General features: G+C 37.1%; 1 protein-coding gene across 9 annotated transcripts in view; it reads left to right on the plus strand.

Moving 5' to 3' along the window:
* The window catches only part of kif21b (kinesin family member 21B), a 124,089-nt gene that overhangs the window by 32,209 nt on the left and 67,253 nt on the right, over window positions 1-24,627 (plus strand). For all 9 annotated transcript variants that reach the window (XR_012386926.1, XR_012386930.1, XR_012386927.1 and 6 more), the window contains exons 2-7: window positions 14,447-14,669; window positions 14,759-14,941; window positions 17,666-17,815; window positions 19,119-19,253; window positions 21,852-22,019; window positions 23,074-23,189. Coding sequence is in view for 4 of the 9 variants with exons in the window: in XM_073916246.1 (XP_073772347.1) it covers window positions 14,447-14,669; window positions 14,759-14,941; window positions 17,666-17,815; window positions 19,119-19,253; window positions 21,852-22,019; window positions 23,074-23,189 (975 nt within the window). In the remaining 5 variants the exon portion in view is untranslated. The remainder of the gene's footprint in view (window positions 1-14,446; window positions 14,670-14,758; window positions 14,942-17,665; window positions 17,816-19,118; window positions 19,254-21,851; window positions 22,020-23,073; window positions 23,190-24,627) is intronic.

Consider the following 24,627-nt stretch of genomic DNA (forward strand, 5'->3'; position numbering starts at 1 on the left):
TAGAAGTGTCTTGAAAAATATCACAAAGATATAATAAGTCAGTTATTAGAAATGAGTTATTAAAACTATTATGTTTAGACGTGTAGAAAACATCTCCTCCCTGTTAAACAGAAATTGGGGGGAAAAATAAACAGGGGGTGAATAATTTTGACTTCAACTGTATATATCCGTATGTTGGTTGTTTTGAAAATGGAAAAACTTTCATTTTATTCAGAAATCAGATCCTGAAAGTGTTACTTGGCATTTCACACCTACAGGCTGAAGATTGTGAGTGTGTGTGTGTGACGTTCTTGATATCCCATTCCCTTTAGACAGCCGCTGAAAAGAAGATAAAACCTTAAAGCCTATTATTGGTCTGATTGGTCCTCTGTAGTGTTTGTTTCAATGGCGCAGTTAATCTTATCAGCCAGACGGCTCCTGTTAACACTACAGTCAAAACCGCTGAAGCCAAAAACTGCTGAGGGATCAATTTGACTGAGAAACCGGCTCTTTATACAGGTGTCATCACCTTTTTTGTCATGCTTTGGCTACTTTGTGTGTGCGATAAACATGTGCGGGTGCCGAGATCTAGTGTCGCATTGAACCCTGAAATGGAAAAGCATCTATTTTTTTTCTTACATTTTAATGTAAGAAAAGCCAATAGCAGAACAGCAACTATTAGGGAGGTCAAATTTAGATATAACAAACAAAGCATCAGTGTTTAAAAGAAAAACAAGAGCAGATTGGTTGGCACACACCTACATGTCTTTTGTGGTCTGGAGAGAGTGTTTTTAAAGAGGTGCTCCTGTGTGCATCCAGCCGGAGACTGAGGCGAATACAAAACGACCCTGTCTGACAAAGCGCTGTAGGCGAGCGGGCATTTAAATCCAGAAGCTTGCAGTAAGTTCACTTAAACGGGTACACGGGCAGTCATGTATGTGATCTGGCTGTTAAAGGGTCTGTCGTGACAGGAAATGGAGGTCTGTTTCCTGCACCACCACCCCTCCTTTATGACCCACTGATCTGTTTTTCCAGCCGCTGGTCTAAGGCCAAAAGGTGGAGAAGAGTTTACTCTGGATTAGACATATGCCAATATTCAGTAATTGAAAATAGTTGTAATGAAGTACATTTATGAGGTAGTTATCGTAGAATAAAGCCCGGCAGGTTTATCAGCTGGTATATTATAAGACTGAACAGCTTTATTCTGCAAAAAACAATCGTCCTAGATGTACTTTTTTCCCATGAATTACACAACTTATTGCCATAAAACAAAAATTACAGACAAAACATTGTTCCAAGCTGCTTTAATTCAATAAAAAGCTGACAGAAACTAAAATAGCTGATGGAGTATACACTAACCTGCACATTATTCAGACACAAGATGGTGACAAACAGTCAAAAACACAAAGCTGACAGAAAGTAAAACAGCTGATGGAGTATACACTAACCTGTGCATTATTCAGACACAAGATGGAGACAAACATTCACACAAAGCTGACAGAAACTAAAACAGCTGATGGAGTATACACTAACCTGTGCATTATTCAGACACAAGATGGAGACAAACATTCACACAAAGCTGACAGAAACTAAAACAGCTGATGGAGTATACACTAACCTGCGCATTATTCAGACACAAGATGGAGACAAACATTTACACAAAGCTGACAGAAACAAAAGCAGCTGATGGAGTATACACTAACCTGCGCATTATTCAGACACAAGATGGAGACAAACATTCACACAAAGCTGACAGAAACTAAAACAGCTGATGGAGTATACACTAACCTGCGCATTATTCAGACACAAGATGGAGACAAACATTCACACAAAGCTGACAGAAACAAAAGCAGCTGATGGAGTATACACTAACCTGCGCATTATTCAGACACAAGATGGAGACAAACATTCACACAAAGCTGACAGAAACTAAAACAGCTGATGGAGTATACACTAACCTGCGCATTATTCAGACACAAGATGGCGCCAAGCTGACAGAAACTACACTGGCTGAATGGAGCATACACTAACCTTACCTTCATTAACAAGACGCCAACAAATCTGTTGTGACAGACTAGGAGATACATATGAATGTGGATGTAAGTATGTTGATGTGTATGTGGAAAGTTCCTGGATGAGCCTGCGTTATTTAGCGGTTGTTATCTCTGAATAACATACTTGGGAATGTTGTGACTTACAAATCAGAATAAAGTATTCAAGATCCTAAATCATAATAATGAGCATACACAATATTGATTTTGTAACCCCTTCAAAATCCTATGAAAAATTACTTATTATTTCAACTTTTACGAACGTTCTGATTGTTGGCTGTGGCTGTTTATCGCAGCACCAAATGCTTGAAGACTTAATTGGCGGTTTATTTTCAAACATTCACTTTTTCAAATGCTTATTTCCCCTACTAATGCATGTCGTAGGGCAAATAAGCATTTGAAAAAGTGAATGTTTGAAAATAAATCGCCTATTAAGTCTTCAAGCATTTGGTGCTGTGATAAACAGCCACAGCCAACAATTAGAACGTTCGTAAAAGTTGAAATAATAAGTAATTATTGATAGGATTTTGAAGTGGTTACAAAATCAATATTGTGTATGCTCATTATTAGTTAATGTTAAATTACTAACATTTACTAATAAGACTTTGTTGTCTTTGTTATAGTATTACTGTGGGCTTCCCCCACTGATAAATGTCAATCAAATAGTTTTTCCGCAGATAAGTGTGATTACAAAATGTAGAACTAACTAATTTTGACCATTAGAGGCTGGTCATATTCACACACTCTTGCCACACAAGAGATTTTTCGCATAAAATCTCCCCTTTAAAACATTTGTTTAAACGTGTATATGCAATACAGCAATACACTAAGGATTTAATGGTTGTTAATCTGTGAAAGTCACATTTTAGCAGCTTGATAATACCGTATATCATGATAAAAGCCTCAACAATTAATCACAAAAAGAAAATCGGACAGCGTACTTGGTCTACTTGGATGTGGAGACGAGGTGATGATGTCAAAACAATCACAACTATACATCTGTTTCACTCACTTCATAACTCTTATGAACAGCAAGGCTTTTAGTGCTGCATGGGCTTTGAAAGGCTTGGTTGTGACAGAGTTTATTACCAGCTCATTGGCTCTTGGCTTGGCCCTTTGGATCGGAGCCCATGAGATTGTCCATCCATACACTCTAATTGGCGATACTCAACTGCTCTATTGTGTGGGAGGCTTTGAGGTACAGTAGGAGATATCAGGCTGAATATTTCCATAAAGTTGATTAAACGCTGTTTGTAGTCAAGGAGACTCAGCCAAATGATGTCGGAAACCGAGAGATAAAGTTGACTCTTGCTTTCTCTGAATCGTCATGTGACTGAGCATGGCAATACTTGCATTTTTTGGTCTTTCAGATCCTGTTTTCATCACGCATGTGTCTGGTTGTGTCTTACCCTTTCTCTCTTCAATTTCCTGAAAACCAAGCCCAGGAATGTTGGGTGGGCATCCAAATATGAGCACTAATAAATGTTTCTCTTGGCCTCGCAATGAAAAGGATCCACCAAAAGAAGTGAAATGAAGCTTCCAACTGCTAAACAGTGAAACGTCTGTCATTTGTTTACTTATCCAAACCTATAAAGTCTGTGTGGACAGTTTCTAAAATAAAGATATTTATTGAAGAAGATACAAGATAAAGAAACCCTCTATGTTAAAGATGTGGTGAAAATTTCTGAGATATTAATTCAGAGATTTTCAAAATGCATCGCTAATCTGTCTAGTGTTTACAGTAGATGGCGCTCTAGGCTAGTTTTTAACAGTGGATGGTGATCCAGGCTAGTTTTCAACAGCAGATGCTGCTCTAGGCTAGTTTTTAACAGCAGAGGGTGCTCTATGCTAGTGTTTAACAGCAGGCGATGCTCTAGGCTAGTTTTTAACAGTAGATGGTGCTCTAGACTAGTGTTTAACAGCAGACGGCGCTCTAGACCAGTTTTTAACAGCAGATGGCGCTCTAGACTAGTTTTTAACAGGAGACAGCGCTCTAGGCTAGTTTTTAACAGCAGATGGCGCTCTAGACTAGTTTTTAACAGGAGACAGCGCTCTAAGCTAGTTTTTAACAGCAGATGGTGCTCTAGACTAGTTTTTAACAGGAGACAGCGCTCTAGGCTAGAGTTTAACAGCAGACAGCGCTCTAGACTAGTTTTTAACAGCAGATAGTGCTCTAGGCTAGTTTTTAACAGCAGATGCTGCTCTAGGCTAGTTTTTAACAGCAGATGGCACTCTAGGCTAATTTTTAACAGTAGATGGTGCTCTAGACTAGTGTTTAATAGCAGATGGCGCTCTAGACTATTGTTTAACAGTAGACGGTGCTCTAGACTAGGGTTTAAAAGCAGATGGCGCTTTAGTGTTTAACAACAGATGGCGCTCTAGACTAATGTTTAACAGTAGACAGTGCTCTAGACTAGTGTTTAACAGCAGATGGTGCTCTAGGCTAATTTTTAACAGTAGATGGTGCTCTAGACTAGTGTTTAATAGCAGATGGCGCTCTAGACTATTGTTTAACAGTAGACGGTGCTCTAGACTAGGGTTTAATAGCAGATGGCGCTTTAGTGTTTAACAACAGATGGCGCTCTAGACTAATGTTTAACAGTAGACAGTGCTCTAGACTAGTGTTTAACAGCAGATGGCGCTCTAGACTAGTGTTTAACAGCACATGGCGCTCTAGGTTAGTTAACAGCAGATGACGTTCTAGTTTAGTTCACAGCAGACGGCGTTCTAGGTTAGTTAACAGCAGACAGCGCTCTAGACTAGTGTTTAACAGCAGATGGCGCTCTAGGTTAGTTAACAGCAGATGGCGCTCTAGACAAGTGTTTAACAGCAGATGGTGCTCTAGGTTAGTTAACAGCAGACAGCGCTCTAGACAAGTGTTTAATAGCTGATGGCGCTCTAGGTTAGTTAACAGCAGATGATGGTCTAGGTTAGTTAACAGCAGATGGCGCTCTAGACAAGTGTTTAACAGCTGATGGCGCTGTAGGTTAGTTAACAGCAGACGCGCTCTAGACTAGTGTTTAACAACAGGTGGTGCTCTAGACAAGTGTTTAACAGCTGATGGCGCTCTAGGTTAGTTAACAGCAGACGGTGGTCTTGGTTACTTAACAGCAGACAGCACTCTAGACAAGTGTTTAACAGCAGACAGCGCTCTAGGCTTGTTTTTATCAGCAGACGACACTCTAGGCTAGTTTTTAACAGGAGATGGCACTCTAGGCTAGTTTTAACGCTCTATAAATTTACCCAGTGGATTAGTTTGTCTGTATTTGATTTGAAGCTTTTCAGCTTTTTCTCTTGTTGAACAATAATGTCTTAAAACTCAGTGAGATAAATGAGAAAGCCAATCATGTCCAGAAAGCCCTTTGCACAGTGTTTTAAATGAGCACTGATGTGGTGGGATGTGTTTGAACAGCCATAGAGCACACATATTCTCCACCTGCTGACTGAACACAAGATCATTGACATGCTCCTGAGGCGAGCTGTGAAAAATGACACCAACACAAGCTCTTCATTCTCCACTGTGTTGTACTAAAACATACTGTGTGGCTGACTATCAAAACCTTGCTTGTAGAAAAATTGACCACGGTTGCTGTATAAAAACAAACATGTATTTTCAGAAATGAAACCTTGCATCCATAGTTGGAAAGCTTCAGTGTTTTCTGGCTTTGCATAAATTATGGCAGGTATTGAAAGATTGGGAATAGGGTTGTAACGGTATGAATTTTTCACGGTATGATAATCGTCTAAAACAATACCACGGTTTGACGGTTTCGCGGTATACGGTATGTTACAAATGTTACAAAATAATAGAACAGTGAAGCAAATTTGACTTTTTCCAAATAATATATTTTTAGTTACTATAAACAACACCACTTACAATGAACAAATAAAAATAAGAAAATAATAAATAATGTGTCAAAGTCCAAATAAAGTCCAAATAAACATGGTGCAAATCCTCAGTAAAAAATAGATATAAATATTTACTATACTATAAATAGTTTCATAACGAAACTAGATTCAATATGGAACATCCCTAGGTTTTATGTGCCAGCATGGATATGGTTGTCTATCGATATGGATTTGGATATGGTTGTCTATCGATATGGATTTGGATATGGTTGTCTGCAATGCAGATAAACAGCTGCATCTTCATTTGCGTCTTTTGAAAACAGCAAGAGCAGCAGTTCGTCTTTGCTGTGTCACTGTTTTGTCATGTTTCTGTGCTGCTGTGCATGCAAAAGTACTTAGTATGAGAATTATTTCATGCAAAACTTTTTTTTTGGCGTTTTATTTAGCCACGCATAAATGTATGCCTATCTCTCATTCCGTGTTGTTCAAAAAGCTTTGTCCACAAACAAAAGCGAAACCTATGCTTATTGGTTGTGATATAGCGAGTTTGAACCAATCTGGGCATGGAGGAGGGACAATGCATCAATGTATCATGTCTGATTTGTCCGGAGACACAGTGACGAGCGTTTCTTTGTCAAATCAGCGTTGTCAAATGTTGATGACGTAACCGCACTGATTCCGGAGCCTCTGAAAGTCCGCGAATGTTATGTGATACAGCACTGGAAAGCTGAGATTCTCTTCTTTATGCCAATCTTTGAATTGTATGAATCGGATCAGCGGATCAAAAGTTATTAAACATTTAAGACATTTAAGAGCAATACTTATTAGACAGCGGGCGGCTGTCTCGGTCTTTAAGGGTTAAAACCGTTGATATGCAATTGTTCATGGTATGATAATCGTGCACGTTCAAATCGTGGTAGACCGTCATACCGGTATATTGTTACAACCCTAATTGGGAATAACTTTGCATAGTCCAGGCTGATTGGTGACTTTATTATGGCATTTAAGTTTTATGTAATATTTTTAAGAGTTTTTACTTATAATATTACATAATTTTGATTCTTATTGATAATGTTTTTCTTTCTTTTAAGGTCACGGGTAGTTTGGCACAGGCAACTTTGCATAGTCAAGGCTGATTGGTGTATTTATTATGTCTGTTATAATGTTTTATGTCTTTGTGGCAATTAGTTTATGTTTTTACTACTTATTATATTCCATAATTTCAATTCTTAATTTTATTATTTTTTACTTTTTTTAAGGTCATATACCCATTTCACTGCATATCGTACTGTACACTCACCGGCCACTTTATTAGGTACACCTGTCCAACTGCTCGTTAACACAAATTTCTAATCAGCCAATCAGATGGCAGCAGCTCAACGCATTTAGGCATGTAGACATGGTCAGGACGATCTGCTGCAGTTCAAACCGAGCATCAGAATAGGGAAGAAAGGGGATTTAAGTGACTTTGAACGTGGCGTGCCAGACTGGCTGGTCTGAGTATTTCAGAAACTGCTGATCTACTGGGATTTTCACGCACAACCATCTACAACCTTACTAGTCTGTAAAAAGGGTTGGGTTCAACACAGGTCCTTCATGTTGTCCCAACACAAATCGATTAAGTTATCTTATTTGTTTTTACAAATTTTATTGGATTCAAGATAAACAAATAAAGTTGTCACAAAAAATCATAAGAATTGTGTTGTTTCAGCTCATTTTAAGCAGCAAAAGTCATCTTTTCACTGTGTTTTACCTCTCTGCATCCTCATTGTAAGCAAAAATATCGAAGTGTTTAAGCGAGAAAATGAGTTATTTGCGGTTGTGTTGGCTTCACGATGATCTGACGCCGCGTTAACTGAAGGATGTGGCAAGAACTTCCTCCTTCAGGACAGGAAGTGCAGTCAGAGCAGACCGATGACACTTCCTTTTGTGTTTTTATCCACGTCCACAAACAAACACACAAAGGCGGCAGCAGGCGGGCAGATGTGTGGAGCGTTTCTGTCAGAAATGACGGATCGCTGCTGATATTAAAGTGCGAGGGCTGGCATGGTTTCTGGTGTATGAATTTAATTTAGAGCCACTGAGATACTCGAATCATTTTCTGAATTAGCCTCAACATATTAGGAAATAAAATCTTGTGCAATGAAGAAAAAAAAATTGATTGCAGTTTTCATTTCAGTTTTAGATTTTTCTAAAGTAAATTTCATGTGACATTGTTTTTTGGGTGGTTTTTACTGTGTCATTTACATTTATTTTGTGTATTTAGTTTTTATAAATATCATAATTATATTGTTATATATATAATTATATATATATATATATATATATATATATATATATATAATACTTAAGTGTTACTTAAAGAATGACTTTTGATTAAATTAAGCCATGCTTTTAAAGTGTAGTATTTTTTTTGTTAATTTAAAATTAATTAATTTACTCAATTTAAGAGTTACTAAAGTAATTAATTACTTTTATTGAATTTAGCCATGTTTCAAAGTATTTATTTCTTAAAACATTTAAGTCAGCATCAAAGTAATTATCTTGTGAAAATCCACACAGTAAAGTATGTATCTGATGAAATACATTGACCTCAATACTTGGAACACTCAAAAAGTACTACTTAAAAAAACTACTTATTTATAATGAGCTGAATCAACACAATTTTTGAGGGTTTTTGGGCATAACTTAATTATTTTGTTCAATCAACTTAACTTTGTAAAAACAATTAAGTTGTTTTAATTGATTTGTGTTAGCACAACATGAAGGAATTGTGTGAAACCTTGCATTTTTTTTTTACAGTGTGTATAATATACAATGACTCTAGCCAGTTGTGCGTGTAACTATCAAAGCAATTTTGAATACAGTGTAAATACAACTGGAAATTGGTGAATGTACCCTGATTGAAACACCAGTGTCAGAAAGGGTTCATTTGCTTATTTTGTATTAGTTTACGTAACATTTATTCTGATTGTTTCCTCTGAGAATCATATGTAATTAAATGTAAAACTGTTTTAAGAAAAATATAAGTTTTAAGTATAAGTTTTATTTTTGCCTCAATGGAATTATTTGATGTGAAAATGATACTTTTATATACTATTTTATATAAATTAGTATAAATACATATATTATACACTTATTTTATACTATATATATATATATATATATATATATATATATATATATATATATATATATATATATATATATATATATATATATATATATATATGTATGTATGTATATGTTGTTTTTATTTGTAAAGCACTTTGTTTAACATTTGGTGTTTTTAAAAAAGCAAAGCATTAACAAAATGATAACAAAATGATAATGATAACAAAAAAAGACTAAAAAAGTTAACAAAACAAAAAGATAACAAAACAAAATGATGAAACAAAATTAGATCAAAATTAATATAGCAAAATGATAACCAAAAGTAACAAAAAACTATAACAACAAAAAACCAAAACAAAAACCAAAACAAAACAAAAAAGATAACAAAATGAAAATAAAACAAAATAAAAACAATAGCATAACAAAATGATAACAAAACAAAAAATAATAAAATAAACAAAATGATAACATAATGATAACAAAACGATAATAAAATAAATAAAACTGTAATACAAAACAAAAGGATAGTATAATAAAATGATAACAACACAAAACGATAATTAAATAAACAAAAGGATAATAAAACAAACAAAATAATATGTTATCATATTAATAAAAAAATAAAAAAATAATAAAATAAGTCAGTCTGAATAATTTTTTTCAGTGGGAAGTTAAATTTTTTAAAAACAAACTGAATTATTTGTGGTGGATTTTTGTCTCCGACTCATCTAAAGATGCTGTTTATCCTTTGGATTAATCCTTCCTAAGTGTAATTAAAAATTGATAATGACATCGATAACACTCGCTGTCCTTATTTAAAGCAATCAACCGCGTTAAATCTCCAGCCCCTGTGGGAACGACATGTCTTTTGTTATGCAGAAGATCAACATAATTATTTAGCCAAGTATAAATTATCTCCCTGACTTTCTCTTACAGGAAATGACAAATTGCTTGGCTCTTTAAGATAAACAGATCAAACAAATAAAGGCGCTTACTGATCTGAGAACAGATTTCATGGCAGTATTGGTGGGTTTCTGTGGCATAAGCTGGTCTGGGATCAGTGTTTAATGCCAGGTTCAGTGAGCTTCTGAAGTGATGTGTAATCCTCACTGTGGGTTATTTTTAGTGTGATCCTCTCAGGTCCTCATGTGCTGTGTTTGTCCTCCTGATCAATGCGCTATAGATTGAGCTTTCCTTCTGACCGTGAAGAGGATAAAAGAGGCCGAGGCCCAGCTGAGGGTCATGTGTAGATTCGGATTTGTGTGTGTGTGTGTGTGTGTATGTGTGTGTGTTCTTGTTAATTGATTATTCATGGTTCTCTCTCATTTCCTGCCACAATGGGGTGGGTTTGTGTGTCTCTCACAGCTGTAGACACTAATGATCAATGTAACACTGAACTGGGCTTCAGATGGGACCAACATATGCTAGAAGGGCTAATGATAGCGTGTCTTATGTGTTGCTGGCAAAGGCCTTTTTTTAGGTTGCTGTGTGATGTATACCAAACTATACCAAAAATTATTCAGAAGTGGGAAGGGAAGGAAGAAATGAAAAAAGGAAGGAAGGAAGTAAGTAAGGAAGTGAAGTGAAGTGAAGAAAGGGAGGGAGAGAACGAAATGGAAGAATGAATGAAACTGAGGAAATAATCTAATGAATGACATGAACTTAACAAAGTATGGAACAGAACATAGGAACGTAACAATACTAATGAACAGACAGAATGAAGGAACAGAACCAGTAAAGGAACGGAAGAACGAAACGGAATGATGGAACTTATTAAAGGAATGAATCTAACAAACTGAACAAACTTAACAAACTGTACAAACCCAACGAACTGAACAAATGTAATGAACTTAACAAACAAAACAAACCTAATGAACTGAACAAATCTAACAAACTGAACAAACCTAACAGATGAAACAAACCTAACAGACGGAATGAACTGAACAAACCAAACAAATGGACAAACCTAATGAATGGAACAAACGTAACAAACTGAGCAAACCTAACGACTGGAACAAACCTAATGAACATAACAAACCTAATAAACTCAACGAACCTAACAAATACAACAAATCTAATAAACAGAACGAATGTAACAAACGTAATAAACTGAGCTAACCTAACAAGCGGAACGAAACGAACAAACTAACAAACAGAACAAACCTAATAAATCGAACGAATGTAACAAAGGTAATAAACTAATCTAACGAACAGAATGGAGCGAACTGAACAGACCTAACAAATGGAACATATTCAACAAATGTAACAGACCGAGGGAACTTAACGAACGGAATGAACTTATCAAACTGAACGAACCTAACAAACCTAATGAACCAAACAAATGTAGCAAATGTAATAAACTGAACGAACCTAACAAACGGGATGAGCTGAACAAACCTATAATGAAAGGAAGGAATGTAACAAACTGAGCGAACCGAACAAATGTAACAAACATAATAAACTAATCTAACAAACGGAATGATCTGAAGGAACTGAACAAACCTAACAAATGGAATGAATGGATCAAACGTAATCAACCTAACGAACGGAACAAACTGAAGAAACTAACAAACAGAGCGAACTGAACAAACCTAATCGAATGTAACAAACGTAATAAACTGAAAGAACCCAACAAACTGAGTGAACGGAACAAACTGAACAAAACGAAAGAAATGAACCGAACGAACATTACAAACTGAGCGAACGAATAAAGCGAATGGAACGAACTGAACAAACTAACGAACCTAACAAACTGAGTGAACCTAATGAACTGAATGAACCTAACGAACTGAACGAACCTAACAAACAAAACAAACTGAAATTGAACGAAGTAATGAACAAACTGAACAAAGGAATGGAACCAAGGAATTAATGAATAAAAGAACAAACGGAATGAATGAATAGAACAAATGGATAGATTTAAATGAATGAATGAATGTAATGATTGAATGAAAAAATTAATGAATGTTTGAATGAATGAAGTAAAATGCATTATCTGAACACATTCACATTGTACTTGACCACCTGTAATTGTGAACGTGTTGTATATCTAGTTGTTTGCTCAGTGGATCAGTTTGATCTTCTTTTCTGAAGGTTAATCAAGTAGAATAGCCTTTAAAATAGTCTGAATACTGAAATGTCTCGTTCCTCTGCTGAAGATCTTTGCACTTCATTACAACTATTGATGCCAATATATTAGGAAGAGCTGTCTATAGCAGAGATGAATGTGTATCGGCTCATCAGAAAAGCCCCGAGCAAAAGCTAATTAACTCGATTGAATTAATTGTTTAATGAATTAGTGGATTTTTTTAGCCTGGAGACTTAATTAACCTTGATGTTAATTCCAGGAGTGTTCAGTTGTTGTCTGTTAATGAAAGTGCTTTAACCTTCAACCTGGAAGAAAATGAAGAGTTTCTGCTGTATGATAATGTGGTGAACATCAGGGTTACTGTATGTCTGCAGTCCTGTATTCATCTCAGAATCACTGTACTGTGTGTTTCTTTGGACAACTAATAGCATTTCTGACCTTGCAATCAATTACAATTCCTATATTAATAATAAAAACAAAAAATTTATTGTTGTTGTTAATCATTTGGCAAATGTTTTTATCTAAAGAATCTTGAAATTGAAAATAATAGGCGTACTCAAGAAAAATAAAAACAACTCACTTGATTATTTAATTTGTCCATTAACTTTTGTTTTTCTTAAAAATAAATTAACATATTTTTTTTGTCTAAATTTGAATCTAAATTTAAAGTTTCTACCCCCCCAATTCCTCCACATCACAAATTTTGTAATATGTTTTGCAAAAACTCTGACGTTGTTTGAAGATAAAACAGATTCAACTTTTACACACAGAAGTGCTCATTACTGTCAGTTCCATAGCAGTGGACCAATACGAAGAACTGAAGCGGGACTACGACTGCGTGCTTTAGATTATGTTAGCAAGTTGGCATGACAACCGCAACAGGGCATAATCACTTCTGAGCATTGCATCTGTTTAGAAATCACATGTTTAGATGCAAAGCCTCTTTGTGAATGGCTCCTAAGTTGTTGCACTACTGGGGTCTTTTGTGCTTTAACTACAGTGACACACATCAGGACTGACTGTATTCATAGTCGTAGTGCATAAACCAAACCATTTACGCTATTTACAACCCTAATATATATATATATATATATATATATATATATATATATATATATATATATATATATATATATATATATATATATATATATATATATATATATATATATATATATATATATATATATATATATATAAATATATACATTTTTTTCTTTCTTTTTATAATATCTCCCAAATTATGTTTAACAGAGCAAAGAAATTTTCACAGTGTGTCTAAAAATATTTTTTCAACTGAAAAAAGTCTTATTCGTTTTATTTTAGCTATAATAAAAGCAGTTTTTAATTTTTTAAACACCTTTTTAAGGTCAATATTATTAGCCTCTTTAAGCAATATTATTTCTCGATTGTCTACAGAACAAAACAATGTTATTCAATGACTTGCCTAATTAAACTAACCTGCCTATATGTATATATAGGTAATAGGTTTTATATATACATATATATATATATATATATATATATATATATATATATATATATATATATATATATATATATATATATATATATATATATATATATAAAAGTAGGTTAATTAGGTGTACTAGGCAGGTTATGTTAATTAGGGAAGTCATTGTATAACAGTGGTTTGTTAAAAGTGATGTGTTCCTTTAAAAAAGCATCCAAAAACCCCTCCCAAACTTTTCCATTTTTAGTTTTGTAGCTATTTCTGTTTGACATTTTGTCTTGTGCATTGAACCAAAGCATTTTAAATGATGGAATTAGTAGTGTGAAGTAACAAATTACAAATACTCAAATGACTGCAATCGTTGTTTTAAAAATCTGTACTTTTACTTTCACCTGAATACATTTTTAGTGCTGTATTATCACTTTTTGCTCCACTTTTTTGCCCTTGCAGTCACTACTGTATTTTTGTTTTGTCTATGGTGATCGGCTAAAGTAGAAAAATCAGTCCTGTGACTCCCGCCTAATGAAATTGAACATAGAAGGAAATCGTATCATACAAAACAACCTCAAGAATGTTTACATGCGATGACAGAGAGACTATTCATGTGCATGTCAGTTTACTGTATGAAGAATGAAATGGCCTTAAACAATAACTAAATGCACTACAGAATGTTACGTTTCACACAAATTGCACGTAAACACATTAATCTTTCGCAGTGTAATACTCGAGTGCTATTAAAAGGGCTACTTTTTTACTCATACTTTGACTGTGGCAGATTTAGATTCTCAGAGATGTCAGTTCCCACATGACTAGGATGCCCCATATGGCCTTTATTTAACTAATAAGTTGTTTATATATTATTTATCTGATTTATTGCTGTTGTCTTTCCAGGATCCGTCCTCAGATGGCGAAGGAGAAGATCGAGGGATGCCACATCTGCACCTCCGTCACTCCCGGCGAGCCGCAGGTGCTCTTGGGTAAAGATAAAGCCTTCACGTATGACTTTGTGTTTGACCTGGATGCTCATCAGCAGCAGATCTACAGCGCCTGCGTTCACAAGCTCATCGAGGGCTGCTTTGAGGGATACAACGCTACCGTCTTCGCTTACGGACAGGTAACGGCTAGCAAACCCAGAAATGCAATTTAATAATGTGAGTACAGGGCCTAAAAGACTTTGTTTTGCTTGTCTTGTTCACATTGCAGACAGGCTCAGGGAAGACGTACACCATGGGCACTGGTTTTGACGTGAGCGTGTCGGAGGACGAGCAGGGGATCATCCCGCGGGCCGTACACCAGCTCTTTCAGGGCATCCAGAAACGCAGACTAGAGGCTCAGAGTGCAGACATCCCTCCGCCAGATTTCAAAGTCAGCGCACAGTTCCTGGAGGTGAGGCTACAACATGACTGTCATACCATGCTGCCTATTTTTGAAGTAATGCTGTAGTTTTACTGTGAAATTGAACATTTGAGATGTGGGTGGGTGATATCGTTTCAATGTGTAAAAGTTCTACTGACGAAACAACGATAAATCCTAAATGCTGGGATCTGCCTTTTTAATCTGGAGCTGATTTGGACAGGATCACTCATCTTTTTTTGGGGTTATTATGTTATCAGCTCCAGTAACAATAGCAATGCTGTTAGACTCAATCCCAATCTATTTTTTTACCTCTTCTTTTTCGCCTTGGCCCTTGAAACAGAGTGTAAAGGCCTTCAAAATTCACCCCTAAGAAATGGGAAACGAACGAGGCTTTTATAATACAGCCATATCATCATATGTTTTATGCAGCTGATGTCCTTCCAGTCGCAACTCAGTACTGGGAAACACCCGTACACTTTCACATTCACAATCACACACACACACACACACACTTATACTCAAAGGCCAGTTTGGTTCATCAATTCCTCTATAGCGCATGCGTTTAGACTATGGGTAAATCCGGAGCACCCGGAGGAAGCCCACACCAACACGGGAAGAACATGCAAACTCCACACAGAAATGCCAACTAACCCAACCAGGACTCGACCCAGCCACCTTCTTGCTGTAAGGCCACAGTGCTAACCACTGAGCCACCGTGCCCTGTTTTGTGCATTTAAAAATTGTAATTGCAATTTACGAATTGGATTTGCATATTTATAAATTTACGAATGAAATGTTGTAAATGTGAACAGTGCATGAATTTCATTTTGGAAGTGTGTTATTTCTGAGACTGATCTGGCTCCATACAGGACAGGCTCTCGCTCAGGCTGTGCAGACAGCAGTGTCCCGTAAACAGATTACCCCCGTGCTCGTGTGAAGTCCAGGCTGCGGTAATGAGTTTAAACCTGTAACAGGCTTTTTTAACGACCCGTGCTGCTCTCTGTCTGGCAGCGGCTGCTGTTTGCTCAGCACTAGTGAATAACGCCACAGATTTGTCTGCAGTTGTGTGGTGGTGAGCGGACGCCGTCCCCTGGGGCGCCTGTAATACACCATTAAAACCCCCTGATTTCATTACTCTCCTCCTTTCCAGAACTCCACGCTGCGCTCTGTACATTGTTTTTTCTATGTTAGCGGCTTGATTTATTGTTTTGAACTCTTCATTAATTTTTATCAAGTCACTTCCTTAAAGGGATAGTTCACCCAAAAATAAATTTACTCACCTTTTATTCCCCTTCATCTCGTTTAAAACGTTTTGGAGTTATTAAAATAAGATATTTTGAAGAAAGTTGGAAACAGGTAACCATTGACTTTCATAGTGGGAAAAACAAATACTGTGTAGGTCAATGGTTACCGGTAATGTATTCTTGAAACTCAAACAGGTTTGTGACCGTCGGCACCAATAGCCTAGTGGTTAAGTGCGGCGACACAAACCACCATAGTGCTCACGGCACCAAATATACAGGTTTGTGGCCAGTAAAGGGTAACTACAGTGGCTATGTTTCCCTCCAAATATGCAAATTGTTTTATAATAAGTGGAATATAGCATATATCATTTATGAATGTAGCACTTTTCCCAGAGATGGGCTGCGGCTGGAAGGGCATCCGCTGCGTAAAAACTTGCTGGATAAGTTGGCGGTTCACTCCACTGTGGCGACCTTGGAATAATAAAGGTACTAAGCCGACAAGAAAATGAATGAATGAATGAATGAATATAGCACTGTTTCCATTCAACAAAATCTAAATCATCACTTTCTGAAAAACTGGCGCCAAATATCAAAAATAATAATGCATTGTGGTAAGAGAAGCCACTGTGGGTCTTTTTTTTCATGTCATAAATGACATGTGCCTCAGAAGATGCTTCAATCAATGTGTTTCCATCCAGTTATTATGTGCGTTTTCAAAATGTATGCAGACTTTTCCATTTAAGCATTTTAAAAAATGGAATATTCCAAAATTTGCATAAAAATGGGTAGATTGAAAGGTGGCTAATGATGACAGAATTTTCAATTAATAAGTTATTATTATTTCTCATGCGCATTTTCTAAATGTATTTGCGTTTTTCCATTTTCAGTAAGGTATTTTTATGGGATATTCCAAAATATGCATAAAAATAGGTGAACTGAAACGTGGCTGATGATGACAGAATTTTCAGTTTTGGGTGAACTATCCCTTTAAGTAAGGGGAGATTTGGAAAACCCGTTTCTCTTTTATTCATAAACATTCATTCATTAATTCATTTTCTTGTCGGCTTAGTCCCTTTATTAATTCGGGGTCGCCACAGCGGAATGAACCGCCAACTTATTCAGCAAGTTTTTACGCAGCGGATGCCCTTCCAGCTGCAGCCCATCTCTGGGTAACATCCACACACATATTCACACACACACTCATACACTACGGAAAAATTAGCTTATCCAATTCACCTGTACCGCATGTCTTTGGACTGTGGGGGAAACCGAAGCATCCGGAGGAAACCCAAGCGAAGGCAGGGAGAACATGCAAACTCCACACAAATCTTTCCATTGAAGCATTTTTTTAATGGAATATCTCAAAATCCACAAAAAATAGGTGGACTGAAACATGGCTAATGATGACAGAATTTTCAGTTTTGGGTGAACTATCTCTTGTCGGTTTTTGTCATGAGCATTATAAAGTTATTATTATTTCTCATGACTCATGTGTGTGTTTGTCCTGCAGCTCTACAATGAGGAGATCCTGGACCTGTTTGACAGCACGCGTGATCCTGAGGCTCGAGGCCGGAAGTCCAATATTAAGATCCACGAAGACGGCAGCGGAGGAATCTACACCACTGGAGTGACCTCACGACTGGTCAGCTCAGAGGACGAGGTCAGATTGCCTTGTTTTGTTGTCTGAGCACGAAAAGAATTCAAATTGACCATATTTCATTCATTCATTCATTTTCTTCCGCTTATGCGGGGACTGGCCGCGGGGGCAAAAGTCTCAGGAGGGAACGCTACACTTCCTTCTACTCGGATCTCAAGGTGTTCCCAGGCTAGTCGAGAGACACATGATCCCTCCAGCATGTATTAAGCCTCCTCGAGGCCTCCTCCTGGGGGCGCAAGCTTGAAATACCTCCCTTGGTAGACGTCCAATTGGCATCTGAAACAGATGCCACAGCCACCTCAGCTGACTTCTCTCAATGTGGAGGAGCAGCGGCTCCACTCCGAGCTTCTCCCGGGTGACAGAGCTCCTCACCCTATCTATAAGGGTGCGCCCTGCCACCCTGCGAAGAAATTCATTTTTATTTCAGTTTGTATCCGAGATCTTGTCCTTTCGGTTATGAGCTGCATGTGTGGAGTTTGCATGTTCTCCCTGCGTTAGCGAGGGAGCGTTTCCTCTGGATGCTCCGGTTTCCCCCACAGTCCAAAGATATGCGGTACAGGTGAATTGGGTAGGCTAAATTGTCCGTAGTATATGAGTGTGTATGTGTGTGTGTATGTTTCCCAGAGATGGGTTGCGGCTGGAAGATCATCCGCTGCGTAAAAATGTGCTGGATAAGTTGGCGGTTCATTCCGCTGTGGCAACCCCGGATTAATAAAGTGACTAAGCCGACGAGAAAATGAATGAATGAATGAATGAATTGTGTTTTGTATATTTATGAATCGCTTTAAATTTGCGAATCGTGTTTTGTAAATTTGCGTTGTCATTTGTTATTTTCTTTGATTTGGCACCGCTTATTCTCCTTCCCTTCATCAGTTATTTTTGTTTAATTTTTGCATTTATTGTACATATTTGTAAATATACTTTGGGTGATTTAAATATACACTTCTTTATCTTTATTGTAATAAAGCGAACCAGTTTTTTTTTTGCCACGTCGTTGTCTGTGTTGATTCATAGCAGTTAACATCTCAGAGGAATTCTTAAAATATTGCGTTGTCATAATTATGTTAAGCCCTTTTTCATCCTCCGAGCCACACGGGGCGTGACAGTGTTCAATTTACGAATTCAGTGTTGTAGATGTGAATTGTGTATGAATTCTTTTTGTTAGTGTTTTACTTTTGAGATCGATCTGCCTCCATATCATCACATTCAATCAAGCAGCCCAAACCATTTTTACTCACTTCGCTTGTTGACTAGTGTATTCAGTGGCAGTGTTATTCACGCTGCATTTGTGTGTGTGTATGTTCAGCTCCTGCAGTGTCTAAAGCTGGGCGCTCTCTCCCGCACCACCGCCAGCACACAGATGAACGCCCAGAGCTCCCGTTCGCACGCCATCTTCACCATCCACCTCTGCCAGATGAGAGTCTGCCCACAGCCACAACTGGTACAAAAACAAGCCCAACATCTTAACATTAACACAAGCTCCTGCATCACAGAGACATCAGCAAGTTTGAGCAGGTCGAATGTTTTAAAGCATTAAAATTCAGAGCGCCGCTGCTGTATAAACGAAAGTCATTATGTTAAACCACAGGAATTATAAATGTCAGTGAACATGCCAGAGCACACTGAAACTCGACGCATCACACTTCATTTGTGACTCTAATTTAGAGCTTCACAATGTACTGAAAAATCATTGTTGTTGTTATAATAAAACATGCAATAGAGTTGAATGATTCACCCTCCTGTGAATGTTATCATATTTTCAAATATTTCCCAAATGATGTTTAACAGATTCAGGATTTTTTCACAGTATTTCCTATAATATTTTTTCTTCTGCATAAAGTCTGATTTGTTTTATTTCAGCTAGAATGTAAGCAGTTTTTAATAAAAAACAAAACAATTTAAGGTCAATATTATTAGCCCCCTTAAGCAATATTTGTTTTTGATTGTCTACAGCAGTGGTTCTCAAACTTTTTCCATCAAGTACCACCTCAGAAAAAAATAGTCTCTCCATGTACCACTATAATGAGCAGTATTGAAATACAGTAGCGTAGTATGCCTAATTAAGCAGCCACAGCTCTGCACAGTTCAAAAACGAGGCAGATTAATTCCTATTATTATTAATATTTATTATTGTCAGCCACTTTAAACATTTTACTTTAAATAGTTTAATCTTTAACACTGTACTGTGCTTACTGATAAAAAAAGAAACATAAAACATCAACATTAAAAAGTTAATTAAAAATGGCACTGATCTAGAAAGTAAAAAAAAAACTGCTGTACTTAAATGTAAAGAATAATCATGAAGTAGCCTATTCATCAAAACCTGGAAATGTTCCTTGGACCTCATAAATATGGGCTATATGTCATCATATTTATATATACATTTTTTTTGGATACATTTTGGAATATACAGGGTGGGCCATTTACATTCAGATGGGTGGTGGCCATGGTGGCCATTTTGAAGTCGGCCATCTTGGATCCAACTTTAGTTTTTTCAATAGAAAGAGGGTCATGTGACACATCAAACTTATTGGGAATTTCACAAGAAAAACAATGGTGTGCTTGGTTTTAACGTTACTTTATTCTAACATGAGTTATTTACAAGTTTCTGATCACTTATAAAATGTGTTTAGTGTGCTGTCCATTGTGTTGGTTTGTCAATGCAAGCCTCTGCTCCCACTCTTCACACACTCATAGCAACACCGCAGGAGAAATGCCAGCACAGGCTTCCAGTATCCGAAGTTTCAGGTGCTGCACATCTTTAATCTTTACACCATAGACAATATAGTGCAGCCATTCTTTATCAATGGAAATCTCAAGGCCACTGGATATTTGAAATTGCTACATGATGATGTGTTTCCCTCTTTATGCTCTGAATCTGGCACGTTCCCTGAGTTTTTCCAGCAAGATGGTGCACCACCAAATTATGGGTGTCAGGTCCGAGCATTCCTAGATGAAAAGTTTCCTGAAAAGTGGATTGGTCATAATGGGCCAGTTGAATGGCCCCCAAGGTCTCCCGATCTTACCCCCTTAGGCTTATCTTTGGGATCATCTGAAGGCAAATGTCTATGGTGTGAAGATACAAGACGTGACCCTCTTCCTATTGAAAAAACAAAAGTTGGATCCAAGATGGCCGACTACAAAATGGCCACCATGGTCACCATCCATCTTGAAAAGTTTGCCCCCTCACATATACTAATGTGCCACAAACAGGACGTTAATATCACCAACCATTCCCATTTTATTAAGGTGTCTCCAAATAAATGGCCCACCCTGTATATTGCATGTATATATGACTTATTTGTATATCTTTGAAATCTAAACATTAACTTGTATTTTAAATATACAATTTGGATTTACATACCTAATACAGAAATTACATCTGCTCACTGCGCGTTAGAGTAGGCTGTGTGTGTCAGAAAAGCAAAGTATTTAACTATGCCTGTCAACATTGGGATTTAAAAAACAGGATACGCCTCCTACAACCGTTCCAAATATGGGGAGAAATTAGCTTCAAAGGTTAGAAGACATAGAAAACATTAGACAATTAGAAATAAAATAAAAGGTTTAGCCTATTAAAATCTATTTCCTGATCACTTTGTTGTTATCATACACGTCAAAGGATAAAAAGTGTGTTCATTGTTTTACTTTAACTATTCAGCAATTCCTCCACGTACCACTAGAAGGAAGCCTGTATACCACTAGTGGTACACGTACCACAGTTTGAGAACCACTACTCTACAGAACAAACCACTGTTATACAATGACTTGCCTAATTAATCTAGTTAATCCTTTAAATGTCACTTTAAGCTGTATAGAAGTGTCTTGAAGGATATTTAGTCTAATATTATTTACTGTCATCATGGCAAAGATAAAATAAATCAGCGATTAGAAATGAGCTATTAAAACTTCTCTTTAAAAAAAATCTGCTTTCCATAAAACAGAAATTGTATATTAGTTTGTGTCCCTTTATTATTGATAATGTTGTGATGTTTTTTGTGGTAATGGTGAATTACAGGGCTTCTCTCTGCTCCTCCAGGTGAACGGAGAGCTGAATGGAGTCTCTGACGGCTCCATGTCTCAGTCCGAATACGAGACGCTCTCTGCCAAGTTTCACTTTGTGGATCTGGCGGGATCAGAGCGTCTCAAACGCACCGGAGCCACAGGAGAGCGCGCACGGGAGGGCATCTCCATCAACTGTGGACTGGTATGACACATTCATTCATTTGATTTTCCTTCGGCTTTCCCCCGCAGTCCAAACACATGCGCTATAGGTGAATTCAATGAGCTTAATTGGCCGTAGTGTATGAGTGTGTATGGGTATTTCCCAGTACTAGGTTGCATCTGCAAGGGCATCCACTGTGTAAAACATATTCTGGATAAGTTGGTGGTTCTCACAGAAATCAGTCAAGTTTGGTGAAGGAGAAGTCATGGTTTGGGGTTACATTCAGTATGGAGAGATCTGCAGAGTGGATGATCAACATCAACAGCCTGAGGTATCAAGACATTTGTGCTGCCCATTACATTACAAACCACAGGAGAGGGACAATTCTCCAGCAGGATAGCGCTCCTGCTCATACTTCAGCCTCCACATCAGTTCCTGAAAGCAAAGGAGGTCAGGCTGCTCTAAGATTGGCCAGCCCAGTCATCAGATATGAACATTATTGAGCATGTCTGTGGTAAGATGAAGGAGGAGGCATTGAAGATGAACACAAAGAATCTTGATGAACTCTGGGAGTCCTGCAGGAACGCTTTCTTTGCCGTTCCAGTCTGTGTATGTACACAAACTGGCTCACAAAATATACCAATATGAAAGTAGATCATGACTGAATCATAATCAAGAGATCAGTCCCTTTAACCATGCTTAAATAAATGAGCACAAAATCAACCCTGTAAAACTGGCCATGTCAGGGATATTTAAAGAAGGAAAAAACTCATTATCATAATTGTTAAAGGCCATTTAGCTGAGTCGTATTTTTTCCGCTGTAATATCGGTAGCGCATTAGTTTGAGATTCATTACTGCTCTCTTATGGTCTGTGCTGGGTAAAGCTGTCAGAGCATGATGGGAAGTAAAGGTAATTACAGCGAGTCGTGAAGAAGAGCTGGAGGAAAGCCAAGAAGAGCCATTGTTTGAGCTCTATTGTTTTCTGAGCCCACATACTTGTTTTAAGAAGCCCATTTAAAAGCTTTTACTCATAGATGGCAGCATGCGATGGAGCGTGACCATGTCTCTCTCTCTGTGTTTGTGTGTGTTTGGCAGCTGGCTCTGGGTAACGTGATTAGTGCTCTGGGGGATCAGAGTAAGAGGGCTGGACATGTGCCTTACAGAGACTCCAAACTCACCCGCCTGCTGCAGGACTCACTGGGAGGAAACAGGTAATGGGTGCATGTACAGTTGAAGTCAGAATTATTAGCCCCCCTGTATATATTGTTTCCCCTAATTTCTGTTTAACACAAAGAAGATATTTAAAAACGCATTTCTAAACATAACTCTACTGAAAAAACAGCTTAAACCAGCCTAGGCTGGTTGGCTGGTTTTCGCTGGTTGACCAGCCTGGTTTTAGAGGGGTTTTAGCCACTTCCAGGCTGGTTTCCTGCCATATCCAGCCTGGTCTTAGATGGTCAAGCTGGAAAATTACCAGCTAAAACCAGCTTGACCAGCCTAGTCAGACTTGGAGCCCAGACAAAACCAGCTATATCCAGCTTAAACCAGGCTGGTCAACCAGCTAAAACCAGCCAAGCAGCTTAGGCTGGTTTATGCTGTTTTTTCAGCAGGGAATAGTCTTAATAACTATATTTATAGTCGCTGATTTCTTTTATCTTTGCCATGATAACAGCACATAATATTTGACTAGATCTGTTTCAAGATACTAGTATCCTTTAAAGTCAGTGTTGGACAGTAATTGAGTATTTTTGTTTAAACTAACTGAGATAGGGAAAAAAAGAAGGAACACACACCAGATCTACACTATTGAGTGTGTCAGTGTGTATGCAGTAAATGTGACACACTCACACACTGGTTTTTGTAGAGTAGGTAACTCCCTTTCAGCTCTATTGTTCTTAAAATAAGCTAATAATTGTTACGAAAGATTAACCCCAGCTTTAACTCTTGACAATTTGGGGTAGATTGTTATTATGAAGATATGTTTCAGGTTTTTCAGGTTGCGCAGACAGTAGCTTTGTTGGACTTTTTTGTTCCCTTCAACCACTATTATTTTAGAATATGATAAATATAATTACTCTACCACACCTTTTACAGGACATCTTAGTTATTGTTATATGTGAAGACACTGCTAAGCCTACATTATTGCCCATGAACAGGTAATATTATAAAGATTTATTTTTTTGTAAAAAATATATACATATACACACACACACACACATATATGTATATATACATACATACATACATACATATATATGTATATTTATATATATAGACATACATACATACATATATATATATATATATATATATATATATATATATATATATATATATATGTATGTATGTATGTGTGTGTGTGTGTGTGTGTTAAAGAAATAAATTAATTTAATCCATTTTGGAATAAAGCTGTAACATAAACAAATGTGGAAAAAGTGAATTGCTGTGAATACTTTCCGGATGCACTGTAGCTACTGGTTAGTTTAAAATATTGCATTTATAAAACACCTTATAAGAGTCATTTTCGCTTAAGATCGCCCTTGTGTTTTGGAGTATCGTGGTCTTATATCATGGGTTGTGTACTGGGTCATCGTTTAGTAAGGTAAACAAATAATTCTTAAAAGTGTATATGTACTATAAACATCATTT

The sequence above is a fragment of the Danio rerio genome, chromosome 11, assembly GCF_049306965.1.
Source record: "Danio rerio strain Tuebingen ecotype United States chromosome 11, GRCz12tu, whole genome shotgun sequence".
Lineage (NCBI taxonomy): Eukaryota > Metazoa > Chordata > Actinopteri > Cypriniformes > Danionidae > Danio > Danio rerio.